The sequence below is a fragment of the Dicentrarchus labrax genome, unplaced genomic scaffold (assembly GCF_905237075.1).
Source record: "Dicentrarchus labrax unplaced genomic scaffold, dlabrax2021, whole genome shotgun sequence".
Lineage (NCBI taxonomy): Eukaryota > Metazoa > Chordata > Actinopteri > Moronidae > Dicentrarchus > Dicentrarchus labrax.
In genome coordinates this window covers 21,788,923-21,805,618 of record NW_026136720.1, presented here as the reverse complement: position 1 = coordinate 21,805,618, position 16,696 = coordinate 21,788,923, and the positions used below count along the sequence as shown (strand labels likewise).

At 40.5% G+C, this 16,696-nt stretch overlaps 1 protein-coding gene and 1 long non-coding RNA gene across 5 annotated transcripts in view; one reads left to right on the top strand and one right to left on the bottom strand.

Annotated features, from left to right (window-relative positions):
• Positions 1 to 16,696, top strand: part of LOC127353380 (protein inscuteable homolog) — a 53,673-nt gene that overhangs the window by 10,747 nt on the left and 26,230 nt on the right. Inside the window, exons 1-2 of one of the 4 annotated variants that reach the window (XM_051382570.1) lie at positions 1,565 to 1,775; positions 12,280 to 12,371. The exons of 1 other annotated variant lie outside the window; for it this stretch is intronic. In XM_051382570.1, coding sequence (XP_051238530.1) covers positions 12,298 to 12,371 — 74 coding nt within the window. In that variant the 5' untranslated portion in view covers positions 1,565 to 1,775; positions 12,280 to 12,297. Of the gene's footprint in view, positions 1 to 1,564; positions 1,776 to 7,342; positions 7,538 to 12,279; positions 12,372 to 16,696 lie in introns of those variants that run through there. 2 more of the 4 variants (XM_051382569.1, XM_051382568.1) reach the window with 2 other exon arrangements.
• On the bottom strand, positions 7,261 to 10,867 carry LOC127353381 (uncharacterized). Its single transcript, XR_007881279.1, has 3 exons — positions 10,545 to 10,867; positions 9,509 to 9,573; positions 7,261 to 7,349 (listed from the first exon to the last, which is right to left on the bottom strand). It is a non-coding gene; the product is annotated as an uncharacterized LOC127353381 (long non-coding RNA).

The following is a 16,696-nucleotide window of genomic DNA, read 5'->3' as shown; positions in this document are numbered from 1 at the left end:
AATCAGGAATTAATGGTTCTGGCTTCCACATCGACCATTAATTCCTGATAATGTACACCTCGTCTGGCTTTATCACTTACTTAAACAGTGATTGCTACAGTAATGTACGGTAAATGTTTCACTGCAGGGGAACTGGCAGACAACCTGACAGCTGCCTTAATGTGATTGCTGTCTCTGTCCTCTGATGACAGATTGGTCATAAAACTGGTTATATTAAAGATAGTCCTTGGGTAATGAACTAATATCTATCCAGGATTTCAATGTTTCTAAAGATGTTAACTGCTATACATATGTGCTTTGATATTGACTGTACGAATGAAGAAATGCAACAGCATATTGACAGCTCTTTTAGGCTCAGCAGGAGGGCAGGAGACTTTGTTGAAGAAAACCTGCCAGCGAGGTAAGGTAAGGTTCACAGAGCCAGTTACCATGGTAACTGACCAAAGGTTTATGTTACCTCTCTTTCTTGGACAGAAAACCACGAATTTCTCCCATCTCAGAGTTAACAAACTCAGAGTTTTCAATAAACCTGTGTTCTGAAACAGGGCCCTGGTGTGTTTGCTCATCTGTGTTACAATTTCAATGCATGAACAAAATTGCTGTAATGATCTTTAAGAACGTTGTCCTCCAGCAGGAGCTTAGCATTATCTCAGTGTGTCGCCAGATTTGAAAAATCAGAGAATTTTATATTTTGCACAAATCATTCGATACTTTTCAGAGACACCGGCCACATATTTCATGGCACTGTGGTTCCATGTGTGATGTGTGTTTGGATTTCAGTTTTGGTTTGGTGTTCTGCATTGACTTAATCTCCAAGGCCCAGTCAGTGAAACCACAGGTTTTCAAATGGATGCACTCCTGTATCCTGGTTTTGACCTCAGAGTTTGTTGATATCTTCTCGGCTCTGAGATGACTCAGCTGATGAGAGAAAAATGGTGTCTACTTTTGTTGCTTGGACCTGGTCGATGCTCAACTCTGATTGTGTTTTCCCCTCTTCTTTGCCACAAGGACTGCATCTCAGCCAATTACAATCTGTTTCTGAGGTGGGTGTAGAAGAGGTTAAGTCATACATGACAACACCCATCAATCTTCTTATTTTGAACAGCACACTGGGTTGTAACTTACTGATCATGCAGATTTTCAGTTCCACTTGATGTCTTCAGTCCTGTGTCTGTTATTTTGAATGCCATTGCTCTAAAACTAAAAAGGGGTGCTTTACGAGACCAAACAGAATCTGCCTGAGTATAAACTAACATTAAACACACTTCTGGCCCACTGTGTGTTAAGTGTGGAGCACTGCTGGGTGATGACAGAGTACTTTGTTAGCAACATGTGTCAAGTTGCTTCGACTGATTATGGTCATATACCCTACTTTTACCTGACCACGCTGTAAGCCTGTCTCCAATTATGTCAGTGTGACTCCCTATTAGCCATGTGGTGTGTGTGTGTGTGTGAGAGTGTGTGCCTCGCAACAGGCCTCGCTCATTCATTATTAAGCAGCTCCTGATGTTTTGCTGGCCGTCACTGCACCGGTGTCAGGTACCCACACGATCGCCTTCACTGAGCCAGCCGGGATCCAGTTCCAGTCTCTTTGGCCTGTTGGAGCTGCTCCTGAAGCTACTAAGCTGCGCTCCAAATCCTTTTGTTAGGTCTGGAGGTTCGCCGGCTGATTTCCCCGTTATTTATTCAGCTAACTGTCGATGGAACTGGGAAGCTTAAAATGCATTTGGATATTTCTCTTGGCGTGACGCTGGGGCTATTTGAGCTCTCAGGAGGTATGGTGCTGCTATCATCTGTTTTTTCCTTCTTGAAAATGAGAATTACGGGTACTTTTATAGCTGGCCATAAAGTACCAAGACGACAGTGTATTCACTTTAGCAGACTTGTGGTAAAGCAATAGAATTTTTGCCTCTGCCTTGAAGTGTAACTGTTATCAGTTGTCGCAATCTGTCCACTTTTATTAGTGTGACATTCAACAGAGTGGCTGATTTTAGAACATGGTAGGGGTAACAGGTCTTTGTGATTGTGTGTGTCTATGCGTGTGTGCAACTTGAACCCGTCTGATATCATCTCCAAAGGAGCAGGTTGCCTAGAAACCTCATGAGGGCACTTCCATATTATTATGCCAAAGAAAAGAATGTTCCCAGACCCAAATAGATTGCACAGTTCTTGACCTTACAAGCAAATCTTCTCATTTACTCTAGTCTGGCATGCTATTATGGCATGCTAGATCAAACCAAAACAGGCCTGATTTCCAGTTAACCTTTTATAGAGTGTTTTTCAGAATGCACTTAGAATAGCTATATGTGTGTCTAATGTTAAGTTGGAAAAAGCATTTTGCTGTATGGTTTTGTTATCATGTTACGGCTGAGAGCCCGAACTCCAAAAGAGAAAAGATCGCCCCTTTCCCCTTGAGCCTTGAGATCCAGTGTACATCCTGGGTAACAGTGGATGGGTGCTGTATGAGTGACAGAAGTACAATGGAGCAAAACTGCTGTCAGGTACACTGCTTGGGGAGCATTTCACTTGTCAAGACAGTCCATCTTCTCTGCTGAGGCTGGTGAGCGATGCTGAATGATAACCCACTGTCTCCTTCTCCCAGTGGGTTTTTAAAGTCAGGATGACTTAAATGATCCTTTAAGGAGGCATTCTAATACTTTCTCAACGCATCCAACCTTGCTTTTCACTGGTGGTAACTTAACACTTCCATCTCACAAAACTTTCAGTAGTAGTACGATATCGACACTGTGTCATCCCTACAGAAACTTTTGATAACTTCTAATTCACCCATTTTTCCTGTAAGATTGTACTATTCAAATCTGAACACAACTAGTAAATTGTTGAAAAGACACTGGAAAGATGACTTATATTGACCACTAGTCAATATGCTAAATACAGCACACTTGAGTCTCTATTATTCCAGTAGCCATGGGACTATTTACCTACAACTGCATTTGGTTTAGAAATTATCCACTTTATCCCCAACTCCTCCTGTACACATGTCAAAGTGTCCCTGATCAAGACACTGAGGTCAGGCTTTCATGATGGTATGCTATGTATGGTAGCTCGCTGCCATAGCTGTGTGTGTGTGTGTGTATGTGTGAATGTGTAAATGGGAGGCAAACTGTGAAGCGCTTTGGATAAAAAAAAGCAATACATGAATGAAGTCCAATGCAGTGAACTGTATTTGTTATATTTGTTGTTGCTTTGTTGCAGTCTGTGTATTTTAATGCCTGGATGCAAACCAGATTTTCAGTCAGATAATAAAGTTGAAGTTAATGGATGGTGAAGTTGCAGTATGTCTGGTTTGACTTTTGAGTGAAAGCTGAATCGTTGTTAGTGTTAGACTAAAATTGAAACCAGGTAGAATTAAACCGGCAAAATTATAAACATCACGTAGCTCAAATAAGGCATTTTTGATAACAGGTAAGGTGCCAATCCAGACTGGAACCGGATATGTTGCAATGAAGCCCCGGGAAACAACTTCTGATTCAAATTCAAATTATAAGGAACACAGTGGCATTTCTTATATATATTCCTATATACTTCTTTTGACCACATAATGTATTTTCACATAGCTGAAGTATGGAGAACCATTAATGTAACAGGAGAGTTTGAACAGTTTTGTGTTGTTGCTTTACCAACAATCCATCGCCCACATTTCCCCTTTTTGTTTTCTCGTCTTATCCACTTCTTTTTAACTCTTTCAATCTCCTTCCCAAACACTGTACACTTTTTATAGTAAAAATATATGGAAACGGGAACAGTGCTTCCGCTCCATCCTCCTACACATTTATTCCTGACATCATGGTGTGTCACACTCAAACCAGTGACGCTCCTGAAGCCCCTGTCACCATCACCCTGAGACATGTCAAGACATTGACACTGTTTTCTATCATTAGCCACACAGCTACAGTGGCACTGCTGTAGAATATGGCATTGTTTCTCAAATTTACGTTCGAGTGTCTCTAGAAGAACTACAACAACCATCTGTGATGATGCAGAATCAGAGTCAATATAGAGTGCTATACTTTGCGGTGTATTGTTCTGGTTCTGGTTTTTGTATTGCGTAAATCCTCGCAAGCTAAGAAAACTTAGTGATTAGGAGAGTCTGGAGTTAACTATGGAAGCTGTCAGTGTTTTCAGTGGTGGTTCCTGACTTCAGTGTCAGAAATGATTGAGGTGAAATCGGAAGGATGAATTATTTTGACAGACCACCAGAAGAGCTGGATGTAGACAGAGGGAACACTATTTTAATATTAAATATCCTTGTGAGTTTACATGGACAATAATATGGAATATGACATTTTAACATAGTTCACATGTAGATTCTATTTATTTGCATTGTGGATTATTCATAAAATTTCATAGACAACTACATTTTTAAATTCTGAGAGCTAATAACTTGCCAGTGTTGTAAGATTAAAGTATATGTTACATGTTTTCAGTGCAGGTCAGCTTGTTTCAAGAATTGTTATACGCAGTCACAGTTAAACACTTACACCTTTGTAGGTTTGAAAGGTGATTTTAAAACTTTATTTTTCCATCTTTTAAAGAGAACAACTGCTGTGGCAACTTTTATTTAATTTTTGTTATAATTAATGTAAAACATATCCACAAAGTAAGTATCAAAACATTCATGAAATAGCAGTAGAATCCACATCTTGTCATCCATTTTTACCAAAGTATGGCTTAATATATAACATCTTGCAGAGATCCAAAGCTCCATGGTTGGCAGTAGCACAATAATGTCTGTGTTTATAATTTCAATTTCAATTTAATAATTGTATTGCAGCATCCTTCTTTGCAGAACAGCTAACAGAAAACTGAGTTACAGTGAAACTTTTTCTGCCGAGAAAACTAACTGACATGATTTCAAACTGACCATAGTCATTGTTCTAAGTGAAGACTACTTTTGAACATACAGAAGTTGTGTCAAACACATTTTGAGTTTTAATGTTCTATGGTCTCTCTCTTATCAGCCTTTGTGTTGACATTTTTCTTGCTTCTCAGTGTAAGTTTTATGTTTGCCGTGCCGAATGGAGTGATGGTACCCTCAAGGTTTGGCTTGTGGCCAAAAAGTTTGCTCAGAAGGACATTCAGATCCCAATACAGGCTGGGAAAATGTGAGTGAGCAACTGCAAGTCACACACCTCCAGTTACTCCAGTAGTGCTGTAGAGGAGTGGCTGTTCTCACTAATTGTACTTTCAGGTGTCGGTGGATCTGTGAATGTGTAGCTGGATGATGCTAAAGAAGAAAACAAAAAGTTTGTTGTGCTTGTTCTGAACAACAGTGAAAAAGTTATCTTACGTGCTTGTATACAGGAATTCTCTCAATTAATAGGTTGGACAGATTTGATAAACTGTCATGCAGGACTTGGACCAAGGATGAAATCTAAACATGTTTTTGGTATAATTCTAAAGCATCTAACATGAACAAATCTCAGATGAAAATCACACTCACAAACACGCTCAATGTAAACTTAAAAGAGGAGTCATTTGTTCTCGTGACAAAAAAGAAAAAACTAAAATAAACATTAAAAAAATTTAAGATAGCAACACTGGGATGACCAAACCCAGTAACACATCAAACATTAACAAACAGTTTTAAGAAGGGATTGATCGGCAGAATCAGTTCATACAGCAAAGGCCCCATCACCTTTGGTCACCAGGATCGAGGAATAACCAGCTGAGCTGCGACTTAGCATAACTGGTAGTCAGTGTACGCTGGCTAGCACAGGAGTCATGTGTTCATTTCTCTTATACTAGCCATGTTGCAAATGGTTAGACTCTCCAAATCATTTAGACTTGCATACCAAACACATAGCTATTTTAGTGTCAGCCTGGTAAAAAGTAACCCGGCCTAAAATAAGTTGGCCATGCCAATGTTATCTGTGGAATGCACTGCATTTAGACTCATTGAGATAATGGGGAAGAGGACTGTAAAACAAGTCTCCTTTCCATCTCTGGCTTCTGTGTAAAGAGACAAATTGATGGACAATTTCTGTATTTTGTGACAAAAATTATCAAGATAATCATCCACGAGTTGTAAACTAAGCTAACATTAGCTCACGTTAGGATTTCAGATGTAGAAAGTTTGTTCAATATTGTGTGCTATTGTCCCTTTTTCCAAACTGTGTAGTAATCAAAATCCTCACATCGGGAATTATGGCTGGTTATGGTCATGGTTGAGGCAGTAAGTACTTTTTGCCACACATATTCAGTACATATTGAGTTATGTTAGCATTATGTCTTTGCTCCCTTTCTGTGTTCCCTTGTTAAGGTTTTACTCTACTATTTTGGAACAGTTTAAATGTCTTGAAAACAGGAAATCTAGCATATTACTTTAACACAGTGGACTCGAGTCATTGTGATTTGGATGCTGTCCAAATGCTCTCACAACTCCACAGCTAGCTTATGTTAGCCTGATAATGACTGATATCACTAATCAGCCCAATTGCTAGAAAGAAAAGTTGGCATTGTAATGTTTCTACCAACCACAGATACACTGAATCTCAATCTCTAACATACGTTTCAAAGCTGACTTTTTTTTTTTTTATGTTTGCAAGTCATTTAATGCTGCATTAAATGTTATCAGTCAGTACTTGACCTGACATAACCTGTGACTTGACTTTCCCAAGAAAAAATGACTTAGGACTTGCTTGAGACTTGGACCAAATGACTTGAGTCACCTTTCTACTTTGGTACAAACCTCCTTCAGTGTATGATGTATGATTACTTTGCTCAATGGGTTGAACATGGCACTAAAACTGCCTGGATTTTGAGGTTGTTGTTGTTTTTTTTACTTACAAATTACAAATCGTATAAGTAGGTACTGAGAAGAAAAGTAAATGAAAAAATATATATATTGTGTACTCTACTAACCATGAAATAACTTATATGGTTGTAAGTAGGACCGTGTTATAGAAGCTTCAGCATTGTACAAGCTGACTCACCAAACTCTCACACAGTAGCAGTTCACATCAGGCATTATCCGCTGCCCTATGTGGGTCTCTCTGTCCAAGTACAAGGGCCGACTTTGAGCCAGCCCACTGTGTGTGGGATGGGAATTTTGGGTCCATGGCTCAGCACAGCCTGCTTCCAGCTTGTTCCCACCCAACCACCCATACAGTACCCATCCTGCTCTGCTTTCTCCACATGACAGCTCTGTGGTGAGACTGCAACCGCTGTCTCCTCCTGTGAACCCAGTCTCCAGCTCAATGATAGGACATGAGCGGCACGGCTCCATCGAGTCGCCGATGCAGAGCATGTCCACTGTATTTAAAGGCCAAAGGCCAGAGACAACGTCTTTAGTAGATACTTTCCTCAGTCTGTGTGAGTTAGGGCAGCTGTAGGAGAAGAAGCATTTTGTATTTAATTGTTGGCAGTTTTGAAATAAAGCCAAACCATAAGGAATCGGTTACACAATGAGGCACTCCTGAAACAGCAAGGATATTAAACTTGGAGTACACAGCCTGACTCACTCTATCCTTAACTCCATCACAGTGATTCAGGCTGTTTTTGGCTTCTCAAAATGGTGAGTGGCTTTGCTTGTTTCTCCTGATTTTCTCAGTTTAATTTCATCTGTTTTTGTCAAGCAGAAATTCATTGCTTTTGGCACAACACTGAAGCAAAGCCACAGTGTTGTGGTATTTTGTTTTCTGCAGACCAGTTTTTGTATTCTTGCAGCGGTTTTACCCAGAATCTGTGAGAGGCATTCTGCTTCACCACAGAATAATATAAAAAGGGCTGGAAATTTATTTTTAACCAGTGATTTCTTTAGGAGAGCACAGACAATGAGGTCAGCGGACAATGAATACTTGGTCTGCGCATATGTTCCTTTATTTGTTTGTTAAGAATGAACTACGACAGTAACAAGCATGTAGAGACCAAAAGGGGAGGATAGCTCTGGTGCCAATTCCGATAAGTCTGTCACAAGTCCTCTAACTTTAATACCAGAGGTTCCTGGAGTTTATTAACTCTATTCTAAAACACACTTGCATTTACTTGCTACATGTGAATGCAAACTTAATCAAAAATCACTTTGTTAGCATTTAAAAAACTATACTCCCATTCAATTTTTTTTTACAAAGGTAGCACAGTGATTATACACCAATCAGCCATAACATTATGAGCACTGACAGGTGAAGTTAATGACACTGATTATCTGGTTATCATGGCACCAGTCAGTGGGTGGGATATATTAGGCAGCAAGTATCATCAATATTTTGTCCTCAAGTCGATGTGTTAGAAGCAGGAAAAATGGGCAGCATGAGGATTTGAGCTACTTTGAAAAGAGCCAAATTGCGATGTCCACCAGGGTGCCCAGGTGGTCATAATGTTATGGCTGATCGGTGTATATCATCCTATCTGTTTATCCCATATCCTACATAATAATTATCTTCCCCTTTTGGGAAAAGGTTAGAAGGTGTGCTATTGTTACAGCTTCTAGAGATTGACAAGAGAAAGTCCATTGTCATAGCTGGCTACTGGACAGTGGTCAGTTTTTCTAACTGGGGTTGTTTAAAGGGGAACTTGGCAACTCGAGCCATTTCTTCGCTGGTTTTCACTTTTGTCGCAGCATGTTTTCTCAACGAGCTCCCCCTACAGCTCTGGGATGTATATTTCAAAACACTGTCGTAAAAAAACTCACTTGCGGCACCCTCCTCCCCCTTTCTACTGCTGCTGATGTGCATTTGTTGCCGGGCAACTTTTTCGTGTGGAGCAATGTCTACCGAGGTGGGTAATACACTCATCGTCGCTTGTTCTTATAGCCGGCGTGGCTAACCGGTATTGAGGGGGGCGTGTGCGTTTATGGTGAATTGCCGTAAAGCAGTTTGTGTTTCTTGCTCGTTCTCGCTTCTCACGATACTTCGTATTTCCAACTTAACGGGACGGTAGTCCCAAAGTTGCAAGGTTGGTTTTCCGCCTGGGGACGCTAGTGGGAGCGGGGAAAGTCACCATTTTCACCGGAACAGGCCATTTAACCATCCAAATGATTTCTAAACTGGTTTATTGATTTGAAATAGTTGCGAAGTTCCCCTTTAAACAGTGGCAGTCTTGGGTTGGTGGAAAACGTGTCCATTGAAAGCAGATGAAACAGAAATATTATATAAACAATAATATTACATTGTTTTAAATATTAAAGCATTTTCTCTCCTCAAGCTTAGTCAAGCAGTTGAGCTACACAGGCAAAATGTATCAAGGCTACTGAGCTCAAATAAAAAAGATGACTTTTAAATTAAATGCAGCAGATAGTGTGACTAACTAGGGACAGACATTACATGAAACATCACTGAAAAACTGCACCTGACAGAAACATGCACACAAGCACACACCAAGATTTAAATGCCCCTCTATGCACATGCAACGAATAAACACAAGCCCTGCTGTAAATCTGGAAGGATACCATAGTGATTTCCCTTACACACACAAGTTACTGAGTGGTTGTTATTTTACCCGGCATGTGACATGAGGCTGAGACAGAGATGTCCTTTGTTTGACTTACCTACAACCGACACGTTCTCCACAGCAACCGAGTGGGGAAACCCACAGGGCCACTCAGGTTTCAGCCTAGACATGAAAAGAAATGTCCACCCCAGCAAGAAAATTAGCCAGGATCCCGTCAAAGCTGACCATCTGCTTAGGAAACTCATATTTCTGTAGCACTTGCAACCTTCATGCACTTAGGAATATTTAAACTGCGGAAATAGTCTTGCTTTAGAAGAAAAGAAGGTGAAACTTCAGCTGTTGTTACAGCATAACAGAGCGCTCAGTACAGTCTGCACCAAAACTAAATCAGTTCATAAGACAGTAAAAGAAACACCAACAACCTGCTGTAAACTTTGACACTTTGCTAAAAACCTTCTGTGCTCCTCTCTCATGCAGCATTTGCAGTTGTTGGCCATTCACCGCAGATTGAAAGAGATCACTTTCAGCGCAGTGGTCCTTAACATGGCACTTAGCGACACACTCTAAGTGCTCAGGACTGAATTGCTTGATTGGACAACTTATCTCCATTTGTATGGTAATTCACAGAAGAGCACTGTAATGAGCTGGAGGCACATATAATAGAATCTGGAAGATCTGTGTCGCGTTGGCGGTGACCCTTTGCTCAATTATTGGCCAAATATAATTTATCCACACCTCTATGGTGTTAATAATGATGCAATTATATCAGCCCTCGTTCCATGATATTCTATTGTACTTTATTCTAACTGCATTGAGTGTGTAGATGTGTTTTTTTTTTTTTTTTGCCCCAAAACAGGGTGCTTACAGCCAGTCTCCCAGACTTCCATGGACCTGGCACAGTATTGGTATAATTTCTGATTCGCTGTGATGCTTTCTCTGAAAATGGCCCTGGAGGAGCCATGCCAAGACTGCGGTTAAAAGACCCCCTCCACTCCCCCTTTCTCTCCTTCTCTGCATCGTCTTCCTGCTCTCTCCCTCTTCTTTTTTGCTGGTATCTGTATTACAGGTCTATCTCTTCACCTATTCATTTGTCTGGGTATCTATTAATCACAGTCACTGACTGAGTCACTCACCCCCGAAAAAAACCTGTCTTTTCCCCTCATCCATCATCATATGGTTCCCTGGTTGCTCATAATTACGTAATCCTGGGAGTTTCGGAGCAATCGAAGCAAACAGTAAAACAGAATCGGTGACTCCTCTAATGCACTGTTGTGCCTGATCCTCTTCATCTCCGAACTCTGCAGAATGGATCAGTTGTTCTGTCGTCGTGGCATTTGAGCTCGAACACTGCAGCACTGAAAAAGAAGACCAAAATGGGATCAAACGAGTGACGTCTCACGTGCATCAAACATCCCTCATATTATCAATTGCCTTATTGTGAGTTCTCCTGTTTACGTCTATCGATCCTATAACACTCTGGAAGCATTTAATAAAAAGCAGGTCACCACAGCTGAAACCTGCTCCGTGACATCGGGAGGCTGTGTGTGCCTGAGAGAGAGACAGTCTCACTTTGTAACTACCTGCTAATTATACTGCACAGTAAACATGAAATCTGTAACCACACCACTGCAGGATATCATTAACTAAAAGGATTAGAGTGTGGTTCAGGAGGGCGTCTGTGGCTTCTCCCGATTGAAAATGGACTAATCTAAATGGGATACATCAATAAAACAGCGGAATAAAGTTGCGGGCACTTAAGAGCGTCAGCCTCTTTTGCTCAGGCTCAAAGTAGGGAAGAGAGTCACTGGCTGGCAGCCAGCCAATAAATTAGAAGATAAGAAATATTATTCTACTGGCACACCAGCGGCTTGCAGCTATTTAAAACAGTGAGGTTTATTGATAATTGAATTACTTGGAGAAAAAAACGCAAGACAAGAATAGAATGCTTGGAGGCGGATCAATAAGGAGATATTGTAGTGGATAACACTGCGGTGGCCAAAAACCCAGCCAGGAGGATGCAGTGTGTGTGTGTGTGCATGTTGTGTTCACTGTGTGTGTTGAATGTTTATGTGTAGTAACTAGTGCTGTCAGTTAAACGCGTTATTAACGGCGTTAACGCAAACCCATTTTAACGGCGTCAATTTTTTTACCGCGACATTAACGTTCTTTTTGGCCTAGCACACTTCGTAGTTTTTTTCACATGCTGTTGCAACAACTAGTAACGTTAGAAAAACTACAACACCACACCGGATCTAGCTAGACCGGAAACAGAACAACAGGCACGCCGCACACACTTAGACATTACGTTTTGAGTGGATGGCGAGTGCGAGACGCCAAAATGGATGCCAATAATATTCTGAATGGAAAGTTTACTTTTAAAAAGTTGCCAAATGGTCCCATTGACAAGACCAAAGTGATCTGTGTGTTTTGTCGTTGTGAACTGAGCTATGAATCGCAGCACGTCCAGTCTGAAATACCACTTCATGGCCAAGCACACAGCTGATGCGAATTCTCCGCCCCCTCGTCAAAGCCAGGCGACAATGGATGATGTTAGTGTGAAATTGAACACTACAGTATATGCCAATGTTGTTTTCAATAAAAGCAACATTGGCACAAAGCAAGCCGATCCACTTTTCCATGTTGATAAGAGCATTAAAATGAGAAAAAAAATAATGGGACAAAAAGAAATCAAGGGACATTTAGAATAGATAAAAACATGTGATTAATTGCGAGTTAACTATGACATTAATGCGATTAATCGCGATTAAATATTTTAATCGTTTGACAGCTCTAGTAGTAATGTATAGTAGTAGTCTGAGGTGACTGTAAAAGACGCTTTATATTTATGTTCAATATCTGGTGTTTCAGGTGCTGTGCTGAAGTAAGATGGCCTCGGACAGAATGGCGACTCCTCAGAGCAGCTCTAGACAGAGCAGCTCGCTCTCTTCATCCCCTATGAGGCAAGTAGCACAAAAAAACAAATGTTTCCTACTTACCCCAGGTGGTGTGTATCAGGCTAGTTTTAGTTTTATTTGCTGACACCCCAGGATGGTGAAGGGGGATTGGAATTTCTTATGTGCTGCTCAAACCATCAAACATTTACTTTTAAACAATAGGTTAGGTATTTTTCCATGAAGCACAAGTTTTTGTGCTATTGTTACTATTTGCTATGACAGCTATTGTGCTAGGCTAGTTTGGGTTTCCAATAGATACACTTTACAGAGTTTTCGTTTAGTTTCAGCTTTAAATGATCCCAAACTTTGGACACTTCCTCTTAGTCTCTTGCCATTTTCTCTCTCTTCTCTTCGGTGCAAAACACAGTACGCTGTATATAGTTATATGGATGAAATAAAGCTTTGATGCATAGAAATTGCATCAATGGTTTTTAGTAAGAGGAATTGTTTTAGCCATAGCTGCTACTCTTCATTACATGTGTTTAGAGCATTCACTCATTAAAAAATACAAATGGCATCTTAAGTGGGAAGCAGCAATGAAATGTCACGATTTATGCCTATCACAGTTCCAGATGCTTGGTTATTAATTATGTATCTTGTCAGGTCATCTTGAATATATTTGAGTAAAGATAATAGATGGTAGGAAACATTCACAGATTTACAATCTGTTTTGCCAGAATTTCACATCAAGACACATCAGACACATCACACACGTAGAAACACACAAACACAACATACTGGCAATAATAAGCATGATATCAAAAAATAACCCTCTTGTTTTATCTGCAGATGAGGCCCCCAACAAATACGGCATACTTTGGCCCTCATCTCCTTCTGATAATGCACTGTAATGGTGGCAGCTCTCACAGGAGCAGAGATTGAGGTTTACAGTGGTGTCGGTCTAGTTGTCATTGGTTGTCCTCTCTGGTTTGTAAGGAGGTGAATGTATCACAGGGATGTTTGGTGACAGATTCGAACACCTGCATACATTTTTTTTTTATGTCTTTGGCTGACCTATTTAAGTTATGGCAACCAAAGGTCTCTCCTGTTAATCATATCTGCAGTCTCAGTGAGATTACTTAAAGCAACATACATTTTTAATTTTTTTTTTGCCAATAGGGAGCAGAAGAACAAGTTGTAAAACAAAATTAACATATTATCAAGACACAGAGCATCATTAGCAAATTAACATTTGGAGTTTCTGGCGAAAAAAAATCCAATATCCCCTCTCCTTTTAGCTTTAGTCTGATCTGCTATCCAGCTCTTTAGCTTCTAAGTACTCCATTTTGTTTACCAGCTAGTTGCACTGTCTGTACCTGGAAACATCTGCAAACTCCTGTTGATGATAGTGATACGATTGGAACAAACTGTAAAGTAGTAGGCAGTAAAACCAAAACAATAAGATGAAAAATTTTGCATCTGCCGAGCTGACAAAAACTGCCAAATTGGGTTAATTTTGTAGGTTCGTCACCATGAGCAAACCCCTTGCCCATTATACATAGTCATTTCATCCATTTTATACCCAAAGAATATAGATCTGTGCATTTTAAATTTGACAATGTTCATATTTTTGCTCAATAATTCCCTAGAATGAATGTTTCCCACATATTTATATTTGTATGTCTGCATGATACACAACACTGGAAATTAACTGAGACTCAGACTACATTACTGAAGATGGTTTGTGTGTGTTGAGAAAGGGTGAGGTGAGGCAGCTCTTACAGACCGACACCCCTGAAGCTGCTGAGAAAAATCCAATCCTCACCTCCTTCATATCTGCCTTGGGAAATATTTACCGGCTGATGTTTGTTGGTTCAACATCGCCAAAGCAATATATTGGTCCTTGTCAGGATCCTAGATCAACAAATTAGAGGCGGTCAATAGCAGGAAGTGCAAAGGTCAAAACCTTAGTGACAATACAAACACATACAAAAACACACATTCCCACACTCTCCACCACGCACACATGACCTGAAAACATCTGTCCACAATTGGATTCCATATTTGAGGTGCATATCAGCCCACAAAAGCCAGAGGTTGAAACCAGAAATGCAAAAAAATCAGACACATGTTGCAAAAAAAAAAAAAAAATAGAAGTGTGCACACACTAAACAATCAGAAACTGACACAAAAACAGAGCAGTGCTGCTTCCACACTGTCTAGCTGTCACAAAAGGTTGACAAGAGCACGAACCTGCCAGCTGAGCTAAACTGGACTCCCTCAACTGTTGAACTATCAACTATACAGCCTTCATCACAAGCTGGAGGCTTGAGTTTATTTTTCTTTAGCTGATGTTTCACTCCTCGTATTTTATTAACAAAGACAGGAGGAAAGAAAATTCATCCAAAACCCGTTGTATGTTTTTAAAACCTTCATTTGTTGCTCCTGATTTCCAGAAAAGTCTCTGTTTTGGAAATACATAAGACAAAACTCTTATCACACAGCAGTGATTTATAGCATTGCTGATGGTTCTTTTTTTTTAATTGGGAAAAGCCTCTTCATCAGCTGCTGTGGTTGAGTATATTTCAGTCGTCGATAATACATTTGAATATATATCTTCTGACAGTTTTGTTTTTACAAATGCTTACACAGCGTTGCAGAGGAGGCGTAATGCGTGCCCTTGGATATCAAATCAGTACAGCTGTCACGCCATACATAGGCAACTAGAGACACACACATAAACAAACAGATCGTCTCCTACTTGCGTTCTTTGTGTGTCCCTCATATACACACTCAAACATAAATCCTGTTTGTGCAACGCATGGCTCAGTAACAATCAGTAAATCTACTGATGAAAGGAGCCAAATGACTGAATTGTATTAAAATAAATTGCAAACACAGATGGAACGCACGCATGCACTCAGATGACAAACATCTCCACAACAGAACTAGCGCTTTGCCCAGATTGGCTTATCTAGACAATCCAGGCCTCGGGTTACAGTCTGCGAGCAGGTTAACCAAGTTTCTGTGCCGTCATTTGTCTGTGTACTTTTTTTGTTTTTTTATGTTGCAAATTTGTGTTTGCAGCCCATGCAGGCATGTTGAAAGTTGCACAAGTGTGGGTTTGCTGTTGTGAGGGAAAAAGTGTGAGAGAAAAACGAAAGAGAAAAAAAAGTGAAAAATGTGAGAGACGAGTCGGCTGGAGATGGTTTCAAACACAGAAAAAGATATTCCACAGTATAATGTCTTGCACATATGCCTGTAGTAGGTGTACTTTTACGCCTTTGGTGCATGTAAACAGACATGTGAGAGGGCATGGGTGTGAGTCAGAGAGAACAAACGACGGAGTCAATTAAGCTAGAGTTGGTTAGACTGAAAGAGAAAGAGACAGAGAACAACAGAGAAACTGACTCAGTGTGTGCTGTTTTAGGTGAGTCTTGGCGGCACATTAGAGGCCGTCTATAACATCTGGGAGTCAGATGTCTCCCTGTTGCCAGGATTCAACTGTACCAGTCAGAGGCCACAATATCCCCTTACCATGCTGCTACTTCGGGAGGAGCACAGACCCGACCTTTGCCCAGAAGATCAAGGCGTGACTTGCACAGTCAAAAGTACCATTAGCCATATGCTTTTACCATTTTCTTGGCTCATCTGTCACCTCTCCACACAGCGAGGCAGTTTTCAGTGCAGCTGTATGCTCTGTGTAAAAAGCTTTGTTCAGAGAGTTCTGTTTAGCAATATTCTGGTTTTTAAGCAGACGAGGAATGCATGAACATCCTATTTGGTCTCTTTGTATATATGCCTCCATATTTAATTCTTTCTGGGACAAGAGTGTCCTTGTTTCCTCCTTCAGTGGAAGCCAAAGCCACAATGGTCTGATCCTAAAAATCTCGCAGCTCATTCTGCCCACATTTCCATTCACTCTGCCCCATTGGACTGCGGTTCTGTTGTGGTATTTCAGAAAGATTTCCATTTGTTCATAAGTGACATCAGGCGTCAGACTGTGATATTCATGAAAACCAGACACTGGACGGTCATGAAGGGCTCCATCCTGGTTATATTGTGCTGAATGGCTTCCATATCAGTAAACTGTGTTTTTGAAGTGAATCCAGTCAGATCCAAAACAGAAATAATAGCGTGAATTAACACATGTTGCTGTGTTTTTTTCCAAACAAGCTGCTTGGCTGGCCAGTGATACTGCATGCAGTTGTAGGACAATTCCACATGTTTTAAAACATTTGGTGAGGGCTTTTATCCAAAACCCCTCACTGTACTGTACCGTGAGTGCATTCATTTGTAACATGAACAGTTGCATACCCCAGAGCCTGCCCTTCTGTTAGCCAATTAAAACATTTCTGTTTTGTGGACACGGTGTGAAGATTCAATTTCTG